This window comes from Drosophila tropicalis, unplaced genomic scaffold (assembly GCF_018151085.1).
Source record: "Drosophila tropicalis isolate 14030-0801.00 unplaced genomic scaffold, ASM1815108v1 contig_717, whole genome shotgun sequence".
NCBI classification, from domain to species: domain Eukaryota; kingdom Metazoa; phylum Arthropoda; class Insecta; order Diptera; family Drosophilidae; genus Drosophila; species Drosophila tropicalis.
Window position 1 is genome coordinate 688560 of NW_027173201.1, and position 25721 is coordinate 714280.

Consider the following 25721-nt stretch of genomic DNA (forward strand, 5'->3'; position numbering starts at 1 on the left):
AAAAAAAAAAATGTAGTTTCCTTCTTAAATATTCTTCTTCAAAATGTATTTAGCCTTTGCAGGCTTTTAGGAAAGTTCTGCCTGTCAACTTCTCGTATTTATTTAAAAATTTATGGATATAAAATTTGTGCTGTTAAACAAAGTTTGCTGGGTGCAAGGAAAATGATTTCTTTTAATTCTACTGCTCTTTTAATCATGAGAATTTAGAAATTAAAAAAATTTTCAAACATTATATTTATTGAAGAGCCTGAGTCGACTACACATTTCAAAAGCTTATTATTCATCATTATTCTGATGAAGGACTTGTTCGGATATGTTCATTTTGCAAATTCCACTATTACTTTCTCTTTGCCTTTTAGTAGGCTGGTTTGCTACATTATTTTTTGGATAATTATTTTGCTGTTGACAATTCATTGGTTTTTGAGCCCTGTCAATATTTAATTTTTTGTTGAAATTCCTGGAAAAGTTGTTGGTTTTGTGTTGTATCGAACTGTTTTGTTTGGGAGTTGTACTATAGGGTACAAAAGGGTTTTCCACCTTTTGATTTTGGCTTTGATTTGATTTTCTGATTTCTGTTATACAATTCTCGTATAACCCTTCTCTTTGAGCTACTTGCTTCAACTTGCTGACTGTGGTTATATCGTATCTAGCTAACGCCATAAATAATCTATCGGGTAATTTTTTGTTTATTACATCTTTAATAGTGTTATTTAAAGCATTTGTATAATGAATGGTGTTATTTGCATCGTTTTCTAGACTTAGTTTGTTTGTGATAATATAGGACTTATCTTCTAATTCTGTTACAAACTTCCGAAAGTTTCCTGTATAGCGTTGTAGAGGCGTCGAAGAAGTTCCATACAGGGGATCTGCGTCTTCAATTAATTGATGAAGAGTGACCTTAGTTCCGGGTAGGTGTTGGCTTGTCCAATTTGAGAGATCCGTTGTGCCTCTACAGTGAGCTGCATCTCGATTGCATTGAACAATGTGTTATGTTACTTTATATCACTTGTTGGATATAAGTGCATGATGAAATCTATCCTCCTTATGAATGAATTTGGATAGATATGACCTGATACCCAACTTGCTGCAGCAGCAGCTGCAGGTCAAGCAAGTGGTCAGTGGAGTCATACTTTAAAAGAGCGAACGAAAAATTGAAACAAGTCCAACAAAATTTTGCATATACTTTGTTGCAAGAAACACCAACAAGGTAGAACGGCTTCCACCGTAATGAGTTGGGCTGGTTCTTTTTTTTCATAAATTGCTTCAATGAAGTTAAGTACACTATAATGTCATCCATATAAACAAGGCAATCCTTATAAATAAGGTCATCCAAAAGATTACTCATGCAGGCCCATTTTTAAGTGTGTGTTTATGCCCAACCGGGCAACACAAGGGTTAAAGGAGGCGGAAGCTTTCACCTCGCGCCGCTCTCCCGATGGTGCCCATCGCTCTCCCCACGAAAGAACTCCCCACACTCCGCTCCAAGCGGGGCTTGGTGCCCTGCTCTTAAGCTAAGCTAGAGTTAGTTGAAGTTTATACCTGAATACATCAAGTGAAGTGAAAATACTCTCTGCGTGTCAAATAATTTACTGGGAGGAAAAAGGGAAAAGGAAAAATTCACCTAGCTGCCATCAACCAGAAGGAAGTTCGACCCCCTACATAAACATTTGGTCCTTCGAGCCGGATACTAAGATCCTCTCGAACCACTAGCATCGGTGGAATTTCATCCATATTTCAAGCTAAGTAATTTTTTTTGCAAATTATAGGTATATGAGTACATGTACATGCCTCCAGCATCCGTACCCATACTCACATACATATAATTGTTGCCATTGATTCTCCTAATCCAAGTAAAAATTACTTTCACGCAAATTTTTCCTCCTCAAAGGAGAGAAAATTTTGGTCCCCAAATTTTCATACATATATATGTGTCCAGTACATAAGGCGCCATATTGGTTCGCCCACTTCAAGTTTTTTTTTTCTCGCACTTTGGCATATATAGTGAATCAAACCTACGGAAAAAGTGATCTCCTACATATAAAATATATATATATGCAAGCAGAGTGTGTGAATGTGACAAAAATTACAAACATATCCAGTGCTACATTAAATCCAAAAATAAAGGGTTTGTGCAAATACAGTCCACTCCTGGGAAAAGTGTGCGCGCAGTGAAAGGTGGTTCCAACGAAGAGAAGAAAATTTTCAATACGAATAATAAAGATTTAAAAAAAAAAAAAAAAAAACGAAAGTGAACCACCCTCTCACATATAAAAGCCACACTTAGACATTTCTGGTGACCAGACACCCTATAAAGTTGGGGGCATATCGGTTAGACACAGCAAAAGAAGTCATATTAAAAAAAAAAAAAAAAACCATTAATTTATATAAAGAAATCCGATCCATTCACACCTCTGCATATCGCCATTCCATATTTTCATATTTAAAAAAAAAAAAAAGAAATTTTTAAATACATATATATACTCCAACATTTTACATATCCATACACATACATATATATACATATTTTTCCATACATAAAATTTTACATATATATATTCATATCCATATACATATACATATTTTTTTACATACATAAAATTTTACATATTGATTCTCATATACATATCAATACATACATATATTCCACAAAAATTTCTAATTTTTTCGCACACAAATATATTTTTCCATCACCGCGAACAAATCCCGCTATCCCTTGCAGCCTATATACATACATACATACGTGCATACATAAGTACCGCTTAACTGCAGTATACCAGCACAGCTGCAAGCTCATGTGCCAAAGACCGGCACAAAGCAAACGACCAAAAGTAGCTGTGCTGTATACCCTAGGTTGGCAGGCACTTTGTGGGGTATATATGTTGAAGGGTCACGTTGAGGAAAAAATCGAATAATATTTAATTGGTAAAAATTTGTGTTCCGCGTTTTTGTTTATTCTATTCCCACGCGTTCCAAGTCGTATCTTTGGAGTTAGATTCCAATTCCAAAGTGTTTCCACGCGTTCCAAGTCGCATTTTTTGGAGTTATATTTCAATTCCAAAGTATTCCCACGTGTTCCAAGTCGTATTTTTGGAGTTATATTTCAAGTCCAAAATATTCCCACGTGTTCCAAGTCATATTTTTGGAGTTATATTTCAATTCCAAAGTATTCCCACGTGTTCCAAGTCGTATCTTTGGAGTTAGATTCCAATTACAAAGTGTTTCCAAGCGTTTCAAGTCTTATCTTTGGTTCTATTTTCAATTCCAAAGTGTTTCCACCCGCTCCAAGTCGCATCGTTGTAGTTATATTTGAATTCCAAGGTGTTCCAAGCCGTTCTTAGGGTTTTTTGGCAGTGTTCCAAGTCATTCCAAACGTACCAGCTCGTTTTCAGGTTTTTCAATCTATTTCAAGGCGTTTCAAAGCCGTTCGTCAGGTGGTTTGGTAGTGTTCCAGTTTTTCCCAAACGTTCCAGTTCGTCTTTTTGGCTAATTTTCAAGCCGTGCCAAGCCAGCTCACCACTTTATAACCGCCACTCTCTGGGGTTATGAGCACGAGCCCGTCAAAAGACGAGAAAGCTGCTGAGAACACTTCCGCCCCGAGCAAATCCTCAATTGCTGCTCCAGGTCAGCGCCAGAGGAGTACCAGCCCTACTACTCCTCCTTCCCGAGCATTTCAGACCCTCTCTAGTCCACTAACTCTCAAGTCCGCACCATCGAGCACGACCTTTCAGCAAGCCACGTCAGAGCCACGACGAGCAAGCCAAAAAGAGGTCAAATCATTGGTACCACTTCCACAGATTTTGGTAACCGCCCCAAGAGTCACTCGGTCCGAGACCAAAAGGGTTTTAGCTGCTTCCACCATGGCTTTGAAGAAGTTTGTTTCCATTTGCGATAAACTAAGTCAGTTTGAAGTCGACACCCACGTCACGTCACTGTCCGAGGTCAGCGTATTTACGCTCCAAGTCCGTCGTGACCGAGTTCAAGCGTTGTGGGAGAAGGTCGAGCAGGAATATGAGAAATGCGAGGCACTCTCAGATGGTAAAGACGATAGCTCTGAAGATTTAGCCATCCAAGCTAAATATGACAAATGCTATCAAGTTTACGAGCGATGCACGGCTCGATTAAACGAGCTTATCCATGAAGGGTCTGCTCCGACTCCTCCGAACCGTCATGCGCCTACCTCTGCACCAGCAGAACGAGGCTGTCGATTGCCACCCATTGACACAGAAGTCTTTACGGGAGATTATTTAAAATGGCCCACGTTCCGTGACTTGTTTACAGCCATCTACATAAGCGATTCGCGAATTTCCCCTGTTGAAAAGCTGTACCATCTCCTAGCGAAAACGAGGGGTGAAGCCAACCTCATTGTAGCAAAATTCCCGCTTACAAATGATGGTTTTGAAACGGCATGGAATGCACTTAAACAGCGTTTCGAAAATAAGCGACTCATCGTGAACAGCCAATTCCGAGCACTTCTTGACCTGCCTCAAATTTCCCATGAGTCCGGAAAAGCATTACAGGATCATCAGAATGCTCTGCAGGCATCCATTCGCGCTTTTGAGCACTGTGGCCTGCCAGTAACCACTTGGGGAGGCATGTTCGTATTTTTCTGTTCCATCAAATTGCCAAAGAATACCCTTTCATTATGGGAGCAATCTCTGGGAGACAAGACTGCCATTCCAGAGTGGCAAATGATGGACGATTTCCTCACTGAGCGGTTCCGTACGCTCGAAGCGGTGGAAAATACAACTGCAATGGCTATTTCGGTTCCCACATCGAAACCTCCACGAAATCCGATTCCAGCCACCCGAAAGGCTAATACATTTGAAGCCAAGGTGACCACCAAACCAAAATCCTGTGATCTCTGTATGAAGGAGAATCACCCGGTGCGTCGATGTCCCCGCTTCCTTCAGATGACGGTGCCAGAGAGGGTGGCATACATAAAGAAAAAGTCCCTTTGTCTGAACTGTTTCGCAAGAGGACATCAAGTAAAAGACTGTCCGAGTCAGCACAATTGCTTCACGTGCAAGGGGCGTCACAATACGCTCTTGCACAAGGACGCCCGACCGGAGAATAATCCAACGTCGGTCCCAGCCCAGCCCAGTTCGCACAATATTGTCCGGACTTACTTTACCTCTGAGGCAAGGTCCTCACGAGATAAGTTGCTAGGTACAGCGATCGTGGACTTTTGGCACAAGGGCACTACTTATGCTTCACGGGCGCTATTAGACCCGGCTTCTGAAGCCAATTTCATATCCGAAAGAATGTTCCGACTCATGAAGTTACCATTCCAAACTGTCAGGGCCGAAGTGACAGGCATTAACGGAAAGGTCAATAGAACCTTGAAGGTCTGTCACATAAGCATTCGGTCATCGCATGGACCTCCAGTCCAGATCGAGATAGAAGCGTTTGTCTTGTCCCAAGTTGCTGATGATTTGCCGTCATGTACGATAGCCCAAGCCACACTGGAAGGAATGCCCAATATTCCTCTAGCCGACCCCTCCTTCAGATTAAAGGCAAAGATCGATCTACTCCTTGGCATTGATGTAATACCAGCGGTGACTCTTTCCGGCATCCAGACCGAAGTGTGCGGATCTTTAATGGCTCAAGAGACGAGATTCGGTTGGGTCATTTCAGGCCCGTTGCAAGGGGTCCCCGTCAGTTCATGTGCCGCGTTCACCACAAGGGTCGCAGTTAGCAGAGAGGAGGGACTTGAAACTCTTCTCACAAGGTTTTGGGAGGTGGAGGATCTACCGGGCAAACCGGTAGGAGATTCTGACTCTGTTTGCGAGGTCAATTTCCAGAAGACCACAAGAAGAGATGTTTCGGGGAGATATACGGTCTCACTTCCGTTTCGAGATCCAACCAACATCAACCTTGGTCATTCCAGACCAGGGGCATTGGCTCAGTTCCTAAAAAACGAAAGCCGACTCCTTAAAAATATTCCGGCAAAAACTGAGTATGACGCCGTCATCCAAGAATATTTGGACTTGGGCCACATGCGTCAGGTTCCATTTGACGGCACTAATAACAATTTTTATTTGCCACACCATGCGGTTTTCAAGCCCGACAGCACCACAACAAAGGTACGGGTAGTTTTTAACGCCTCTAGCAAGTCCACCAACGGAGTAAGTCTCAACGACATACTTTACCCTGGTCCGGTACTTCAGTCCGATCTCACTACTCAGATTCTCAAGTGGCGTTTTTTCCGAGTAGTTTTCAATGCCGACATCACAAAAATGTACCGCCAAATTATGGTCGATCCAATCCATACGCCATTTCAGAGGATCCTGTTCCGAAATAAAGAGGGGCAACTTGGTGATTACGAGCTGAATACCGTCACGTTTGGCATTAACTGTGCTCCGTTCTTAGCCATCCGAGTACTTCAGCAACTCGCAAGTGATGTACAATCCAAATTTCCTTTGGCTAGCGATATTATCAAGTCCTATATGTATGTCGATGATGTCCTGGCAGGGGCTCATAATGAAACAACGGCAATCGCAATGGTCAATGAACTTCAAGACGCTCTGGGTTCAGCTGGCTTTCCCTTGCGCAAGTGGACATCGAATGTGAAGAGCGTGCTCAGTTGTATTCCAAAGAGTCATTTACTGAATGCTGATTTCCTCGACATCGAAGAGGCCAGCACAGCGAAAACACTGGGAATCCGATGGAAAGCGACTACGGATGAATTTTATTTTGTCATCTCACCCCAAGATGTCAAGTCAGCTTATACTAAGCGAGAAGTCCTCGGGCAGATTGCCAAGTTATTCGATCCCGCTGGCTGGCTGGCTCCCTTTGTGATTCAAGCCAAGGTGTTTATGCAAGAGCTCTGGTTACAAGAGCTAGGGTGGGATGATCAATTGCCCAGTGAACTCCATCACAGGTGGCAGGATTTTACAAAGAGCTACTCCTTCCTTGACCAGATCCGGATTCCACGATGGGTTCTTCATGACCCAAATTCCGACATCCAATTCCATTGTTTTTGCGATGCGTCACAGCGGGCTTATGGTGCCGCAATTTACGTGCGCGTTAGCAATGACCAAGGCATATCATGCTGCCTTCTTGCAGCGAAATCTAGAGTCGCCCCGGTTAAAACGGTTTCATTGCCCCGCCTTGAATTATGCGGAGCTACACTTTTAGCGGAACTGGCAGCTGCAGTTCTTCCGCAACTTCCAGTTGATAATGCGGAGGCTTTTTATTGGTCAGATTCCACCGTCGTACTGTCGTGGTTAAATAAGCCACCCTGCACATGGACAACGTTTGTCGCAAATCGGGTAGCAAAGATTGTGACGGCAACAAATGACGCCCCATGGAATCACGTTAGTTCAGAGGACAACCCAGCAGATCTCCCTAGCCGCGGCCTGAGTGCGCAGGAATTGGTACACAAGGATTTGTGGTGGCACGGCCCACCATGGCTACGGGAACCACAAGAGTCCTGGCAGCGAGCGACACCACTCCCACTAGACACTGCCTTGGAGAAGCGGGTAGTGAAGGTCCACGTCGCAATCGCTAAGCCAGCCAACGAGATATTATCTCGTTTTTCCAATCTGGCACGTGCCTTACGAGTGATAGCATATGTGATCCGTTTCGGCAGAAGGTGTCGTAAACTTCCAAACGATTACCCGGGGAGGTGACCTCTAGCGAGATCAATCAAGTACTCCAGGCGTTGATCCGAGTCACTCAGCGTGATTACTTTCCGACGGAACATCGGTGTCTACAGCAGAAGAAATCTCTGCCCACGTCTAGCACCATTCTCAATTTGAATCCTTTCATTGACGTATCAGGTGTGATCCGGGCATGTGGGCGCGTGCAACAAGCAGCGGCCCTTAGTTACGATGAGCGTAACCCCATTCTGTTGCCAGTAGTAAGTCCGTTGTCCCGGCTGTTGGTGCTTTTCACGCATCAGATCTCTCTCCATGGGGGCAGCCAACTGGTAGTCCGTCTCATCCGACAGAGATACTGGATTCCAAGACTGCGGAATCTAGTAAAATCGGTGGTCAATTCATGCAAAGTCTGTGTGATTTATAAAAGAAGGCTGCAATCACAGCTAATGGGCACCCTTCCGGCCCAGCGAACTACCTTCGCACGACCTTTCACGACCACCGGGATAGATTTCGCAGGTCCTTTCGACATCAAGAGTTTCACCGGCCGCGCTTGCCGCATATCAAAGGGATATGTGTGTGTCTTTGTTTGCTTTTCCACCAAAGCCATTCACCTTGAGGCAACTTCGGATTTGAGTACCGAAGCATTTCTGGCAGCATTCGCTCGCTTTGTATCGAGGCGAGGGTGTCCCCAGCAAGTGCAGTCCGACAACGGAAAAAACTTCGTAGGTGCATCCAGAGTGCTTGAAAAAGATTTCCTAAGTTCTACCCAGCAGAAAATATTATCCCACTACAGCCATCAGAATCTGTCCTGGCATTTCATCCCTCCCGGGGCACCACACATGGGTGTGTAGAACTCTGTTCTACAAGGCCACTTGCAACCAAAGGTATACTTTTGAAGAGTTCTCTACGCTGCTGGCTAAGGTAGAGGCGTGTTTGAACTCGCGGCCGATTTCTCCTATGTCTGAAGACCCCACCGACTCTTTAGCTTTGACCCCAGGCCATTTCCTAGTTGGCGGGCCATTGCTATCCGTGACGGAACCTGAAATCAAGGATCAGGTACCGTCTATCATTAACCGGTGGCAGCGTCTGAAGGCCGTGAGTCAGCATTTCTGCACCCGATGGAAAGACGAGTATCTGAAGGAGCTACATAAGCGCAATAAGTGGCGATTCCCTTCTAAAAATCTTGAAGTGGGCGATCTGGTGGTACTCAAAGACGACAATCTTCCATTTAATGAATGGCGTCTCGGGCGAATCCACCAGACACACCCTGGCAGTGACGGCAATGTCCGCGTCGTCGAACTGCTTACCGCTCGCGGTATTGTGAAGCGTCCCGTCGCAAAGTTGATCTTTCTTCCTCCAGAAGAAAGAATTCAAACCCATTACGTAAAACTACAGTAGCGTCCAGCACTTGGTCCTTCCTCCCAAGTAAGAAGGGCCGAGCTGCCAGTAGTAATATGTGTTCTATCGTCCTACATTAATCCGCTCTCTTCATTATTTGTCCCGGCAGCTTCCTGATATTCGTCAACCTAGATCCCGTTTCCATGGCTCCGAGACCGCGTTCAGTACAGGCATCGAAAGAGGAGCGCAGATGTTCGCAAAGAACTGAGTCCTTCCGTTGCCGAGTCTGTCGCGGAATCCATCCTCTGAAGCGATGCCGTCGCTTCCTGCGGCTGAACGTGGAGAAGAGGATGAGGGCAGTGCTGGCGAATAAGTACTGCGCCAATTGCCTGGCCCACCAACATTCCGGAGGAAGCTGCTTAAGCGGTGATAAGTGCCGAATCTGTGAGGAGGATCACCACACGCTGCTTCACTTCCATGAACAGCCACGTCGACGCACTCCAAGCTCCGTCGTACGCCGAGTCACCACCGAGTCCTCCAGACGAAGGGTCGCGCCAACGCCAGCCTCCGATCCGAAACTGACCTTGACCACACTGCTGCAGCACCGCAATCCACATCTGATGCCCACCGCGATGGTGCGTATTGAGACGGAGGGAAAAACCTTCGACGTGAAGGCCCTGGTGGACCCTTGTTCTGCGGTATCGTCGATGGCGACGTCATTGGCCACGGCCTTCAAGTTGACAGCCGTCAATATAGGGGCAGAGAAAGCGGTGGCAGCAGTGATCCGGTCCCCAATCAGTGAAGGATGGCGATTGGAGGCGATCCTGAAGGTGGTCGATGGCTTGTGCTGCCGCACTCCAAGCGCTCCGGTGGACCCACAGATCGCCAAAAAGTTTGAGGGCATCGTCCTGGCGGATGAGACGTTCTACCGACCGTCGTCAGTGTCTCTGGTCCTGGGCGCGGATGTGATCACGGAGGTCATGCTAGAAGGGAGTCTACCTGGGGTTGGCGGGCGGCCGATTGCGATGCGCACAGTTTTTGGCTGGACCCTGTCCGGAGCGTGCCATTAAACTGCCTGGGTCTTGCACTCCTGCAAGGGGGGAGCATGTTTATGCCCAACCGGGCAACACAAGGGTTAAAGGAGGCGGAAGCTTTCACCTCGCGCCGCTCTCCCGATGGTGCCCATCGCTCTCCCCACGAAAGAACTCCCCACACTCCGCTCCAAGCGGGGCTTGGTGCCCTGCTCTTAAGCTAAGCTAGAGTTAGTTGAAGTTTATACCTGAATACATCAAGTGAAGTGAAAATACTCTCTGCGTGTCAAATAATTTACTGGGAGGAAAAAGGGAAAAGGAAAAATTCACCTAGCTGCCATCAACCAGAAGGAAGTTCGACCCCCTACATAAACAGTGTGTATTCGTAGTGGTTTTAGTTGAGAAACCTGTTTTTGCTAATCTATTGATTATGGATCCATTTGAATTTAATGAAATCTTTTGGCTAAATAAATTTGTCGAGAATTTCATCCATGACTGGAATTGGGAATTTGTCATCTATTGTGACTACTTTATTGGAAATATTCTTGGGAACGGATGTTTGCCCGGACGGTTCGGAAACTACAACATGAAGGCACACGCAAATTTTGAAAACTTATCTAATAGTGTAAGATTATAGTTTTTGTTTATCGTGTATATGTCTATGTGGACTATGTCCATTGGTTTGCAAGGAGTTTCTGGTACTTCAAAAGGTGGTTTCTGCGGCTGTCTATCGTATTTAAGTGTGAGGCAAATTTCACAACCCTTTATTATTTGCGCTATTTTGCTTTTTTATATGTGGAAAGTAGACTTTTCTTTTAAGGTGCAATAATGTTGCATCAATACCCCGGTAATTGTTATTATTGTGATAATCATTGACTATTTTTTCTTGATCGGTCGTATTAGTGATATCGTCTAAAAGAGTTGTACACCTAAGTAATTTAAATAATTTATTGTGAGAAAAATATTTAGAGAACACTTTTAGTCTTTTACTTCTTTCTTTAAGGCATAGGGGTATCGATATGATTTAACAAAGATTGGCGTGTCGTCAGTTGTGCGTATATAATGTTTAATATCGCTGGAAAATGTTAGATTTTGATTGTCGTCATAAAAAAGGTCTGTTGATGACCAGGATGACTTCAATTCAGATGCTTTATTTTCTTAACCTAAAATATAGTACAATTGTCGGCGGGCACAGAAGGTGCAACCGCCTCGAACGATAGTAATTTTAAGAGTAAAATCAAGTACACCAAACCACGCTGTCTTTTACAAAATTCAAAGTTCTGGAAATTTCCATAGAAGAAATAAGAAAGAAAGAATTGAAGTAACGGATCTCCAAGTTTGTCACTTAAAAGTAACTTGCGCTGTTCTTGGTCTCTCTCTCTCTCTCTTCGTTCCTTTTCTCCTTTTAGCAAAGAGAGTCTGGCTTCAGTTGGAGCCCAAACATTCTCCCCCCTTGTTTGTGTTCAAAGTCACCACTCTAACTAGTCCATCGGGTCCTGCATGTGTCTCCATAACCCGACCTAGAGGCCATTGATGAGAAGGGAATCGCTCGTCCCTGATGAGCACTATGCATCCAACTGTTAGATTTTCCTTGGTCTGCAGCCATTTTGGTCTCCTTTGTAATCGTGATAAATATTCGGAGTCCCATCTTCTCCAAAACTGTTGTGCATAATATTGACAATTCTTCCATCTATCAATCAGAGTAACTTTAGCCAATTCCGGAGCAGGAGGTGCTATAGGCGCTTCACCCATCAGAAAGTGTTAATACCATTAAATCGTCAGGATCATTTGATAGGGGACATAACGGTCTTGAATTTAAACAAGAACTTCAAAGTAACTTGCGCTGTTCTTGGTCTCTCTCTCTCTCTTCGTTCGTTTTCTCCTTTTAGCAAAGAGAGTCTGCCTTCAGTTGGAGCCCAAACATTCTCCCCCCTTGTTTGTCTTTAAAGTCACCACTCTCACTAGTCCATCGGGTCCTGCATGTGTCTCCATAACCCGACCTCTTCAGATACTTCATGGACTTCACTCCAGCCTCCCACAATCCACCAAAGTGTGGCGCTGATGGTGGTTTGAAATGCGATTTGATTCCTTTTCTCAATAATGTTGGCGCAATATGTTTGGTAATGTACGAACAATATGCCAGTTTGTCCACTTGCAATTTTTTGTTGGCTCCAATAAAATTAGTACCGCAGTCACTATAAACGTCTGTGCATAGGCCACGTCTGCCAATGAAACGGTTAAATGCTCCTATAAACGCATCTGAGGTCAGATATCCAACTGGTTCCAAATGAATGGCCTTTGTCACTAGACATACGAACACAGCAATATATCCCTTCTGGGATACACGTCCTCTTCCTTTGCAGGGCGAAATATTTACGGGTCCAGCGTAGTCCACTCCAACGGATGAGAATGCTCTAGAAGGGCGTACCCGTACTGCAGGTAACATTCCCATTTTCTGACCTGCAAATTGAGGCTTCATCTTAAAACATGTGATACATTTATGAATTCCAAACCGAACTGCATTGCGTCCATTAACAATCCAGAATTTCTTCCTTATAAAATTCAGCGTTAGTGAGGTTCCACCATGCAAGGTGCAAATATGACTGTAAGATATGACGAGATCTGTGAAAGGATGTTTATACGGTAATATATAAGGATATTTTTCATTTATGGGCAACAGGGAATCTCGGAGCCTGCCTCCGAGACGTAAAACACGTTCGTTCGAATCAAAATACGGATTAAGAGACAGGAGTATGCTGTCCTTCGCTATTACCCTGCCTTCCGATAGCGCCTTCCATTCAGAGTTAAAACAATCCTTCTGCACCATCCTAATCAATTCACGTAGGCCCTCTTCTAATTCCACAATTGAGAGTCCAGGTCCTCTTCGTTCTGCCACAGATGTTCGACAATTATATACGAAACGTTTTATATATGATATAATCCAGACGAGTCGTGTATACGATGAATACTTGCTGATAAATGCTACACTTGGCATTTCTTCCACTGATATCTTATGGCACGTCACCCTTTTGACTTCAGTGTCAACAACCGACAGCGAATCCTGATCAATAGCATTACAAGGCCATTCGATGTCCGATCCTTGTAGCCATGATGGCCCATGCCACCATAATTCACACGATGCCAACTTGGTTGCACTCGTGCCACGGCTTAGATAATCTGCAGGGTTATCTTTCGAGGCGACGTGTCTCCATTGCCTTTCGTCTGAGATTTCCAGGATTTTGTTTATTCGATTAGACACAAATACTTTCCAGTTGGCAGCTCCACCACGGATCCAACTGATGGTTATCATAGAATCTGACCAAAAAATAGTGTTCGAATAATTAATGTTAATTCTTAGATTCTCTTTTAGATACTTATACATTTTGGCTGCTTCAAGCGCAGCACATAACTCTGCCCTAGGTATGGTTAGTTGTTGTTTAGTTGGCGATACTCTCCCCTTTGACAATAGCAACTCTGTGTGATACTTATCCTCTCCAATTGGGAAGCGCAAGTAAGCCGTAGCTCCATATGCTCGTGACGAGGCATCGCAAAACAGGTGCAATTCAGCCACACCACCCGGTAGCCCCCATGTAACATGCCGTGGTATTCGTATAGTTACTATGTTTGGTAACTCTTTTACGAATTTCTCCCATTCTCTTTTAATAGTGTCCGGTAGTGTGCTATCCCAGCCAATTTTCTCCTTCCACAGTTGCTGCATGAGAATTTTGGCAGTAATCATTATCGGACTAAGCCATCCCATGGGATCAAACAGTCGTGCAATTGCTGATAGTATTGTCCTCTTTGTTGGTGAGCTCATTGGTGGAACGACATGCAAAGCAAAACGGAACTCATCTTCTTTGGGACTCCAGTATAGACCTAACGTGCGAATAGTATCATTACCTTCCATGTGTAACAATCCGCTTGATTCTCGATGCTCAACTGGTATGTTCTCTAATAGCTTTGTGCAATTACTCGCCCACTTCCGTAGTTCGAATGTACCACTACGAAGCATTCCAATCACTTGGTTCTTGACATCCTCCGTTTCTGCAATACTGTCGCCACCAGACAGTATGTCATCTACATCCATTTGATGATTTATAAAATCCACAGCCAGTGGATACTTCTCGCATTCATCCATAGATAATTGTTTCATAACTCTCATGGCTAAATAAGGTGCGGAGCTCGTTCCAAACATCACCGTTGTGCAGTCATATTCTTCCACATAATCACTTGTGTCCGGATTCCATAGAATACGCTGGTACTGCGCGTCGTCGGGTGGAATATTAATACATCTGTACATTTTTTCAACATCCGCCATAAATACCCATTTTAGCCCTCGCCAATTGAGAATGACTCCTTGAAGATGTACGTGCAATTTTGGACCTATTGCTAGAATCTCATTAAGCGATTTTCCATTACTCGTCTTGCTCGATCCATCGAAGACAACTCGTACCTTCGTAGTTGATGACGATTCCTTTATGACTGGGTGATGCGGTAGGTAGCAATGATCGACTCCCCCAATGCAGGATTGCCCGTCTTATTAGCCCGTGACGTTACACGTTCCATTTGACCCAGCTCCAGATACTCATTTATCGTGCCAACATAAGCGTTCTTCAAACTCGCATCGTTACGCAACCGTCTGTCCAGAGAATGTAATCGTTTTAACGCGCTCTTATATGATTCTCCAATTAGCATTGATTCGTCCAAGTATGTTAGAAAAGGAAGACGAACACAATATTTCCCAGACGGCATTCGGCTATGTGTCTTAACGAAGAAATCTTCGCACCAGTTATCCTCTACTGAAACCCCCCGTGGCTCCTCGTCGAATTGTTCTAGCTCCCAAAACTTACATAACAATTGTTCAAGTATCTCATCAGCTTCCTTCCTTCGTACCGTTATGGTGTAGGACGATCTCCTACCAGATTCTTGATTCGTTTTTCCTGATACAATATATCCCAAATGCGTATTTTGCGCCAGAGGCATACCACGTATTCCTCGATGCACTTCTCCCAACATCAGCTCATCGTAGACGTCATTTCCCAACAAAATATCAACTCCTTGTGGACTAAAGAAGTTAGGGTCGGCCAACGGTAAGCCCTTCAGATGAGTCCACTCTTCAAACGGCAGTCGTTTGATTGGCATGCGCTTACTCACTAGAGGTATTACTGACGCGAGCAGTTTGTATTTCGCATGTGGGTTGTAGATTGATCTTATGACTAGCTCCACCTCTGCTGCCGCATCTGTAATTTTTGTATCTGCTAATCCAGTAATCGTGATGTGAGCCTGTTTGCGCCGTAAACGTAGCTGCTGAGCTGCATTCTCTGAAATGAACGAAACTTGTGAACCTTGATCCAAAAACGCTCTAAACTGTAAGGGATAGCCGTCTATCGACTCTACCCACACCATTGCTGTTGGTAATAAAACCTCGTCTTTGTGCCTTACCGCAGTTTCTGTTGTACTCTTTCCAATTAAAGCATTCGCAGATGCTGTTGGGATAACTCCCTTCCTTAGTGTGCCAAGCGGCCTCTCGCATCCTGATTTGTCTACATGAAGTAGTGTATGATGCCGTCCTTGACGGGTCCAGCGTAGTCCACTCCAACGGATGAGAATGCTCTAGAAGGGCGTACCCGTACTGCAGGTAACATTCCCATTTTCTGACCTGCAAATTGAGGCTTCATCTTAAAACATGTGATACATTTATGAATTCCAAACCGAACTGCATTGCGTCCATTAACAATCCAGAATTTCTTCCTTATAAAATTCAGCGTTAGTGAGGTTCCACCATGCAAGGTGCAAATATGACTGTAAGATATGACGAGATCTGTGAAAGGATGTTTATACGGTAATATATAAGGATATTTTTCATTTATGGGCAACAGGGAATCTCGGAGCCTGCCTCCGAGACGTAAAACACGTTCGTTCGAATCAAAATACGGATTAAGAGACAGGAGTATGCTGTCCTTCGCTATTACCCTGCCTTCCGATAGCGCCTTCCATTCAGAGTTAAAACAATCCTTCTGCACCATCCTAATCAATTCAGGTAGGCCCTCTTCTAATTCCACAATTGAGAGTCCTAATCCTCTTCGTTCTGCCACAGATGTACGACAATTATATACGAAACGTTTTACATATGTAGGAATTTGTTTTATTCACTATATTTATTTGTAGTATTTTAAATTATTTTAACGTAAAACTATTTATTGGATTATTTTAATTACATTCAGTTGGAAATTAGTCTTCTTTACTGTTTCACGTCGTTTCGTCTTTCGTCTTTTTTTGCAACCGCTCTCGCTCGTCTCTTCGGTTCGACTGCCCGTCTTTAGCTCAACTAAGCAGAGTTGCCAGACCCAATCCCACAACTCGGCCATCCTAGTACGCATTCGCCTCGAATGCATCCTGGTCGTCTATGTCAAAGGGAACCCACGGCTTCATATAGGCAGCGCAAGTCGTAGTTCGCCTAGGACCATCGTTGAACAATGTATCTTTGACCACGTCGTAAGTATCTCTGGCCGTTACCATGGTAATGCGGTACGGACCTAAATATTTGGGCTTCAGGTTCAAACCTACTCCAAGTTGGGTTCTTTTAATAGCTACCAGATCACCGACTTTGTATATGGAAGCAGGTCTGCGACGTAAGTTGTAGGTCTTCTTATTTTCTTCTTGCATACGAAGGATCTGCTGCTTCGCTATATTCCGTAGATCATCTCTGTTGTCGTTAAAAATCTGAATCATCTCATCGTGAATTATTTCTTTCAGCTTAAGGTCGTGTTTTGTGTGCATCTTTGTACCAATCAGTAGTTTGAACGGCGTTGAATGTGTGCTTCTGCTATACGTTGAGTTAATCGTTTGTTGCACTTTGCCGACAAACTTAAACCATTTGCTAGAGCCTTCTATCGAAATCTTAGACAACACGGATATAATAACAGCGTTAAGGCGTTCGACTTGTCCGTTTGCTTGTGGAAGACCAGTCGTAACTGCGTGAAGTTCGATATTTTCTGCCTTGCAATACTCTTTAAACTCCTCAGAAGTAAACGCAGAACCTCTGTCAGAAATAATTTGAACTGGATTTCCAAAAATTAAACTTTGTTGTTGTAGTCTTGTGATTACTTCCTTCGTAGATGTCGTTTTCGTCGGGTACAACCAGCAAAATTTTGTAAAACCATCGATAACTGCAAGAATGTGCTTATACTGCTTGTGAGTTGACTCTAAGGGTCCAAGAAAATCGATGTGGAACGTCTGAAAGGGCATTTCTTCTTTCGGATGGATGCAGTTCTCCTTCTTTTTTACCAAGCTTTCGATTAAGTGTTAGGCATGGAATGCAGCATCTTATTTGGTGTATTTTCTCAGGTGTTTTTGTAGAGATGGTGAAAAAATTATAATGTCGTCTAGGTATACTAAACAAATGGAACCTACTAGACAAGGACATGGTCCATTACTCTTTGGAACGTCGCAGGTGCATTCTTTAACCCGAACGGCATACGGATGAATTCAAAGTGGCCACCTTCGACTGTAAAAGCTGTTTTGCTCCTATCTGTTTGGTTCATTTCACTCTGGTGAAATCCACTAGCTAAATCAAGAGTTGAGAAGTAATTAGATTTACCAAGCTGGTCTAAAATCTCATTTATATTTGGAATTGGATAACGGTCTGAAATTGTTGTTTCGTTAAGTTTACGATTATCTAAAACTAATGTCCATTTCTGCGTTTCAGGGGAGTCATAATGTTAGCAAAAACAATAAGCCCTTTAACATAAAATGCAGGAAAATCGAGGTCTCTAAATATTAAGCGGTCTTTTTTTTTTTTTTTGTGTGTGTCTGTGCATGTACGCGTGTATGTGTGTGTGCGTGCGTGCGAAAGCGAGACTGTTAACGCCGCCAGAGATATGTTAAAATTAAAACTGACACTGTGGGAGACAACGCCAAGCTAAAAAAAAAAAAAAAAAAAAAAAAAAAAGGAGAAGAAAAATAAAAAGTGAATCTTGAACAAAACGGAACTAAAATAATATAAAGTAGGCTTTTGTTTTCTTGTTAAAGCATGACTAATCGAAGAATAATAACTAATCTAACAATTGGTTTCAAATATTTCCAGTAAAATTTAGGTGATCGGTTTTTAATTTGGTAACGTATTTGTGGACATGTGGGAGACTTTGATTGTCCGAATTTATATTGTATATTTTAATATAGTGATTTTGATCATAGGGTGTGGTTTCTAATGGCTGTTCTAAATATAATTGCTGATCTTCGAGTGAATTATTACGATCACCATCTTGCTATATCCGTTAACTGAATTGTATAGTCCTTCTGGATTCTCTAAGTGCTTATTATACATTGTCTGTTGAGAGTAGAAATTACCTTCCTTCAGCCGGACCGGAAGGGTTATTAAAGCTGGGATAATATGTACTTCAGTTACTGGGTTGTCTTGTAAACAAATTTTTAAACATGATTTTGGAGTTTCTCAACAAAAAAAGTCCAGATTAATATTGGCTTGTAACTTTCTAAGGACACCCATCCTTTGAAATCTTTGAAATGTGGGTGAAAATCGAAAAGAAGTAAGTCTACCTTCATTTGTTAATTAAACTCTTTAAGTGATTGAATCGTGTTTTTTTCTTTTATCACGTGTTGGTTCAACACTGACTGTACAGTTATAGGGTTATCAAGAGTTTTGCGATCAACATTGCTATCTATGGTTGGGCTTACAAATGAATTTGTGGAACCTGTATCTATTAAGAATGTAACGGAATTAATCCATATAAAAGGGAGTGTCGATCCGTGTGATTTTTCTGTTAAGTACCCTGTTGGTTCTCGGAGGCAGTTTGGAAAAAATTTCCTGCGTCATTAATATTACAAAGTTCAGTTGAAGATTGTTGCTCATTGATATTGTGTGATTGGTTCCTAGTTGGGCCTGTTAAATTGAAAGGATTTACAGTTGAATTTCTATTATGGCAGTTATTATTAGCCTGGTTGTTAATGTTAGGCTGAGAAATGGTTGAATTATTTCAAAATAACTATTGTTAGAATAGGGGTTGTTGTTTGGTTGATTTCTTATGTTTTGGGGGGCGTAAGTATGGTGTTACCTGTGCTCGAAAATTCTAGCTAGTATTTGGTTTTTGCGAATAGAAGGTCTTTTCGACACGGCAATGTTCATAGGCTTCCTTGATATTTTGTGGGTTTTTTGATTTTATTATAGTTTTAAGGGGTTCTCGTAGATTAATTAAAAAGGTATTCAGCATATCTCGTCGTATAATTTTGGTTTGTCGGTTGAGTTTTGATTTGTGTTTTGTAATTATGATCTTATTTTCAAAATACTATAAAATAGTTGACCTAATGACAAGCTATCGGGAAAGTTTTGTAAATCGCGAATAAGCATAGCTTCGCTTTTCTTGCTACCATAATGCTGGATGAGATTAGCCTTGACAATGAAGTCTTGCAGTGTATTAGGGATGCCGTCAAAAGTAGGTAGCTCCTTGATAAAGGCAAGGATGTCAGTTGGATTTAAAGATGTTGGGTTGTTGGCTATGCTGCTTATTGTAGGCGTAATGTTTGGAGTCGATATAGTTGTGGAAAGTGACACTGAGGCGTTTCCAGAATCCATTGCTACGTCGTTGTGTGAATGAACTGGATCTTTATAAATGAGTCTTGGCGTTCGTCTGGCAGATGTTCTTTTTGTGGCTGCTTGGAATGTAGATTTTTTTGGCATTTATGTTGGCGTGATTTGTCGACGTAAGTGTTTCTAAATTCTGTAATGTTTTAAACATTATTATATTTATTTATATACATGTACATGTAACACCCACATACACTCCTATACTTGCATGTACACATACATATAGGCATATATATATATACAAACTATACAAATCGGGATTGGCTGAGGGAACGTGCAATTTTAACACCAACGAACTCAAATGTGAATGAAATAAATGATCAAATTCATCAGAAATGACCAATATCATACAAGTCAATCGATACTGCTACAACAGAAGAAGACGCATTAAATTATCCTGTAAAATTTCTAAATTCTTCTGAGCTACCCGGTATCCCACCACATATTTTAAAATTGAAAGTGGTTTCCTCAATCATACTATTAAGTAATATCAATGCACCAAAACTTTGCAATGGAACAAGACTTTGTATAAAAAAATTAAAGCCTAATTTAATCGAAGCAACAATTCTAACTGGCAAAGAAAGAGGAGAAGTGGTATTAATACCAAGAATTCCATTGATATCAACTAACATGCCATTCAAATTGATACGTCTTCAATTCCCAGTGTGTTTATCATTTGCTATGACGATAAATAAAGCGCAAGGACAAACCCTTCAAGTGTATCGGGTAAATTTAGAAGAGCCGTGCTTTTCTCACGGACACGGACACGGACACGGACACGGACACGTCGCATGTTCCAGGGTGGGAGCACCAAATAATTTGTTTATTTATGCACCTGCAAACAAAACAAAAAATATTGTATACTCAATAGTATTAAACTAAGTTAAGTGCGTACTAAACTAAACATTTAATTTGCCAGCAAGTAAAAAAGGGGACAGAGAAACGCTTGCCGGGCCACTTATACATATATATATATTTTTTTGTAATTTTTGGTTACCTTGTGTTTTTTATTCTATTGGTCCTAATTATTTGTATACATATATTGTTGAATTTTTATTTATTGTATATGTTGCTCGTTCGATTAGGCACCTGAACACGCGGTTCTTTTTGCGCTTATGTGTCTACTTATGTATAATAAAGTACCGCAAGAGTAAGATGAGAGAGAGAGTTTTAAAGTTTTTAAAGAGCGTCATTCTGTTGGTTCGGACAGAGTTCCGTTTTGTGATACAGTGGCACAAAGTTTATTCGCAGGCCCGAATTTCGGCAACACTGCTAACTTAACTGCTGGTCTGGAGAGGACACCTAGTTGTGTCTGTACCTTCGCCTGGCGGACTTGACCGTCTTCTGCCACGTCGAACATTTAATGGATGAACTAAACATTTAATTCGCCAGCAAGTAAAAAAGGGGGCAAAGCAACGCTTGCCGTGCCACTATTTTGTTGTTAACGTTTTTTTAAAATATTTTTTAACAAACCTTTATTACTTTAATCGTATTGATATTAAAGTAAACTTTATTCAGCACGTGAGAGCGATTCTAAATTCTTTGTTATATTTGGTGTCTTCTTCTCATTTGGTGTAATTTGATTTAACAACGTGAATGTGATTCTAAATTTGTATGTCACTGTTATGGCAGCATTTGCATGTATTTATAGTATGTATATTATTATTAAAACTTGGTGTCACGAAACTTTAAACTGAACCTCTAATTTTATCAACGTCTTTGCAACTCGAGCTCACTTTTGTAAATGAGCCTACAATAAAACGCTACTACTTGTGAAAACTTTGTTTGTCAATTGCAGCTCTGCTTAGAAGATCGATTTCACTCGAATTTGACGCTTTTGCTGCTTCGTCTGCCCATCGCAGCTCAGCTATCGGATCAGTTTCGCCAGAAATTGCTCACTTTCCAGCGTCGTTCGCTCAGCGTAGTTCTGCCAGCAGATTGATTTCGTTCGAAACGTGTTTGGCAATTTCGCCGAATTATAAAATTCGAAGCAGAGTGAGCGACAAACAATGTATCGATCTTGTAGGTTTGCAGCACATAAACATTTCCATTGAATTACAAAATTTACACATACACATGTTTATCTGCATACATGTATATACATATATACAATTTCCTTTTTTTTTTTTTGTGATTGGTTTATTAACGATTATCAACAATTGATTCCGTTTCAATTACCACTGTACTTTTAGCGTCGTTTGTTCAGCGTGGTTCTGCTAGCATATCGATTCCGCTGGAAATACAATGCTACGTATTGTGGTTTTGTAGCGTTTTGGCAATTTCGCCGAATTATGAAATTGAAAGCAGAATGAGCGACAAACAATATGTATTCCGTAAAAGAGATCTTGTAGCTTTGCAGCATATAAACATTTCCATTGAATTATAAGATTTACACATACACATGTGTTGAGGAACGGTTGCTGAATTCTTAAACTTAAATTTATTTGAATGTAAACGATCTTTGTATTTTATTATTTTTAACTTTAAGTTGCATGGTCACACCGTTTTGGCTGATGCAATAGGTAGCGTGTGGTGAAAACGAAAAATGTATGTTGAGTTAGTAAATGGCTTATTGGTCAACAGAGACCATCACAGGGAATAAAACAAAAACCTATTTTTTAATACAAAACGAACCAGCAAAGTTAATTTATGTATCATCATAAATTTGGTCCTTCGAGCCGGATTTGGATTCTGTTGGGATAAGCAATTCTACTCAAGTTAAGATGGAAAAACTAAAGGCAACACGCACCAAGTTAAAGTCCAGCCTCACGCGGCTGCTGACACTTTCGGAGAATCCGCCTGAGAACTGCACAGCGGATGTGGTGGATACTATGATGACCAGACTCGACAACGTGTGGAAGGAGTTTGATCGGCCCACTGATGATATGTTTGAATTTCAAGAATCGCAAGGTTACGTCGACCCCATGGGTGATTACGGAGACTATGAGATGAAGTACTTAACTGCACAACTGCACTTAAAGAAACTGGGAAAATTGGTTAACCCAGTAAAAGCAACTAAGGTCGTGGACTCCAGTGAGGGAGTCAACGAAGTAGTGTCGCAGATACTACACAAGCAGATAGAACTTCAACGGGAGTTTTATGAAAGCATGACAGGGTAAAGATTCTGTGTATAAGAATATACTGACCAGTTCTGACACAAGGGTTAATGTGCAGAGTAAGCCTTCACAACTAAAGAATAAAAAGAGATGAAAGCACAAAAAACAAAAACACGTATCACAGAGTCGCGGGTAGGCAAAAGACGAGAGCGCAAATCAATCAAGAATAGGAAAGAGCGGGAGAGCGCGTCAAATTGAACAAATGCAACAACAATTTGTACGCAAGAGCGCGAGAGTTAGTTAAAACGGTAAAGACACAAACGCAAAAGAGATAAGCAAAACAACAACACCGCTAATGCAAGTATTGTTGTAAGTTTTGATTTTATTTAAATTTAAACAAAAGCGACAGCAAGAATTCGCGAAATGAAAATAAAATTCGGATGTTGAAATTATTATTAATTAAACCGATAATGAATTTAAGAAATTTGTAAAAGTATTTAATCGCGAGAAAAAAATAAAAATTGATAAGCGCAAAAAAAACACGTCCGTCCTCTGCAACGAGTGAAAGTGTTTTAGCACTGATACATTTTTGGCTGCTCTTGGACGTTTCATTTCACGGCGAGGCAAATGTGTGACGATGTTCAGCGACAATGGACGAAATTTCGTGGGAGCCAAAAGAAGTCTTAACGAAATGGAACAATTAGTTCAATCCCAGCTGCACAATAACAAGATAGCAGAGGCGTTATCGAATGAAGGCATCAACTGGAAGTTCGTACCGCCACATGCGCCTCAATGGGGAGGCAAATGGGAATCGGGTGTGCGCTCTGTGAAGCTTCATTTACACCGAGTAATCGGCCACGCCGTTCTTACATTCGAACAAATGCGTACGTTGTTAACACAGGTGGAAGCGGTGATCAACTCAAGGCCTCTTTGTGCCACTTCCGATACAGACGTTGGATATCTTTCGCACGCTCACCTGCTGATGGGTCGTCCTTACACCACAGTGCCAGATGGAGATTTGAACCAAGTGCCGGCAAACCGATTGGATTACTGGCAGCAATCTCAAGCCATGTTGCAAGGCTTTTGGAAAAGGTGGCATCTTGAGTACCTTACGTCGTTGCATCAAAGGCCAAAATGGTTAATGAAATCGGCAAACCCGAAGCCTGATGATCTCGTACTAGTAAAGGATTCTCATACTCCTCCGGCTTCATGGATCCTGGCCCGCATTATCCAGACGATTCTTGGCCCAGACGGTCTAGTACGAGCCCTTAAGTTAAAGACAGCTACAGGAGAGATGACCCGTCCCATAACCAAGGTTTCAGAAACATTGTTTCAGGGCCCGACGGTATGTTGAGGAACGGTTGCTGAATTCTTAAACTTAAATTTATTTGAATGTAAACGATCTTTGTATTTTATTATTTTTAACTTTAAGTTGCATGGTCACCGTTTTTGCTGATGCAATAGGTAGCGTGTGGTGAAAACGAAAAATGTAAGTTGAGTTAGTTATTGGTCAACAGAGACCATCACAGGGAATAAAACAAAAACCTATTTTTTAATACAAAACGAACCAGCAAAGTTAATTTATGTATCATCATAAATTTGGTCCTTCGAGCCGGATTTGGATTCTGTTGGGATAAGCAATTCTACTCAAGTTAAGATGGAAAAACTAAAGGCAACACGCACCAAGTTAAAGTCCAGCCTCACGCGGCTGCTGACACTTTCGGAGAATCCGCCTGAGAACTGCACAGCGCATGTGGTGGATACTATGATGACCAGACTCGACAACGTGTGGAAGGAGTTTGATCGGCCCACTGATGATATGTTTGAATTTCAAGAATCGCAAGGTTACGTCGACCCCATGGGTGACTACGGAGACTATGAGATGAAGTACTTAACTGCACAACTGCACTTAAAGAAACTGGGAAAATTGGTTAACCCAGTAAAAGCAACTAAGGTCGTGGACTCCAGTGAGGGAGTCAACGAAGTAGTGTCGCAGATACTACACAAGCAGATAGAACTTCAACGGGAGTTTTATGAAAGCATGACAGTAAGTGGAGCTGCCTGCTCGGCCAAATTAAACATCAAGCCTTTTTGGTGGCGACTACCTGGAGTGGCCAGCCTTTAAGGATTTATACGAGAGTACCATTCACAACAGGGTGAATCTGGATAAAGCTCAGAAGTTTCAATATCTCAAGTCTTTTCTCTGTGATGAGGCTGCAAGTTTAATAAATCATTTGCCGTTAACAGAAGCGGCGTACGAGAAGGCTTGGGCAGGCCTAATGGAACGTTATGATCGACCTCGTCATGTCGTTAACTCGCTTTTGTATAATTTTAGACGTCTACCATCAACAAGGGTGACAGATGTATCCGTTCTACAAAAGATTACCGATGGGGCGAGTGAAGTTGTACGTGGCCTAGATGCACTTGGCCAAACTAATCGCGACTGCTGGGTGATCTATTTTCTACTGTATAAAATTGATGCAGAGTCTCAATGCAAATGAGACTGATACTGATTTCCACAGACTCAAGAGGGTGTCTTAAATGTGAGTCTAGGGAGCATAACGTATACAACTGTGACCAGTTCTTGGCCCTCTCCGTGGAAAGGCGCTACTCATTTGCTAAGGAGAAACGTTTGTGTTTCAGTTGTCTAAGGCCTGACCATGGTATTTCAAGATGTGAATCCAAGTATAGATGCAAACATTGTCAGGACAAACACCACACGCTGTTACATCGCCAAGTCGAAGAAAAGAGCATTAATCCCACAGTAGCCATGATTGCCGAAACTAAGCAAGTAAAGGAAGCCCAATCTATAGAATCACAGAGTTATTTAGCACGTTCTGCGGTAAATCTACAGCCGCGAGGAAAACCAAGGAGTGTATTGCCCACAGCTCTAGTTTTGGCATTAAATTCAAAGGGATCATACACCACTTGTCGTGTTCTCTTTGATAGTGGATCAGAACTATTATACATATCGGAGCATTGCACGTTCTGGGGTAAATCTACAGCCGCAAGGAAAACCAAGGAGTGTATTGCCCACAGCTCTAGTTTTGGCATTAAATTCAAAGGGATCATACACCACTTGACCAGCGCTAAG

General features: G+C 42.2%; 3 protein-coding genes across 3 annotated transcripts; 2 read left to right on the top strand and 1 right to left on the bottom strand.

Moving 5' to 3' along the window:
• Positions 1-3542: 3542 nt before the first annotated feature.
• On the top strand, positions 3543-7631 carry LOC137579606 (uncharacterized). Its single transcript, XM_068293385.1, has one exon. The coding sequence runs from the start codon at positions 3543-3545 to the stop codon at positions 7629-7631; it is 4089 nt and encodes a 1362-aa protein (XP_068149486.1).
• A 4712-nt stretch (positions 7632-12343) lies between these two features.
• On the bottom strand, positions 12344-14270 carry LOC137579607 (uncharacterized). Its single transcript, XM_068293386.1, has 2 exons — positions 13611-14270; positions 12344-12430 (listed from the first exon to the last, which is right to left on the bottom strand). Exons 1-2 carry the CDS (start codon positions 14268-14270, stop codon positions 12344-12346), a joined length of 747 nt encoding a protein of 248 aa, XP_068149487.1.
• An 8994-nt stretch (positions 14271-23264) lies between these two features.
• Positions 23265-23981, top strand: LOC137579608 (uncharacterized). The gene has a single exon (XM_068293387.1). The coding sequence runs from the start codon at positions 23265-23267 to the stop codon at positions 23979-23981; it is 717 nt and encodes a 238-aa protein (XP_068149488.1).
• The last annotated feature ends 1740 nt before the right edge of the window (positions 23982-25721 follow it).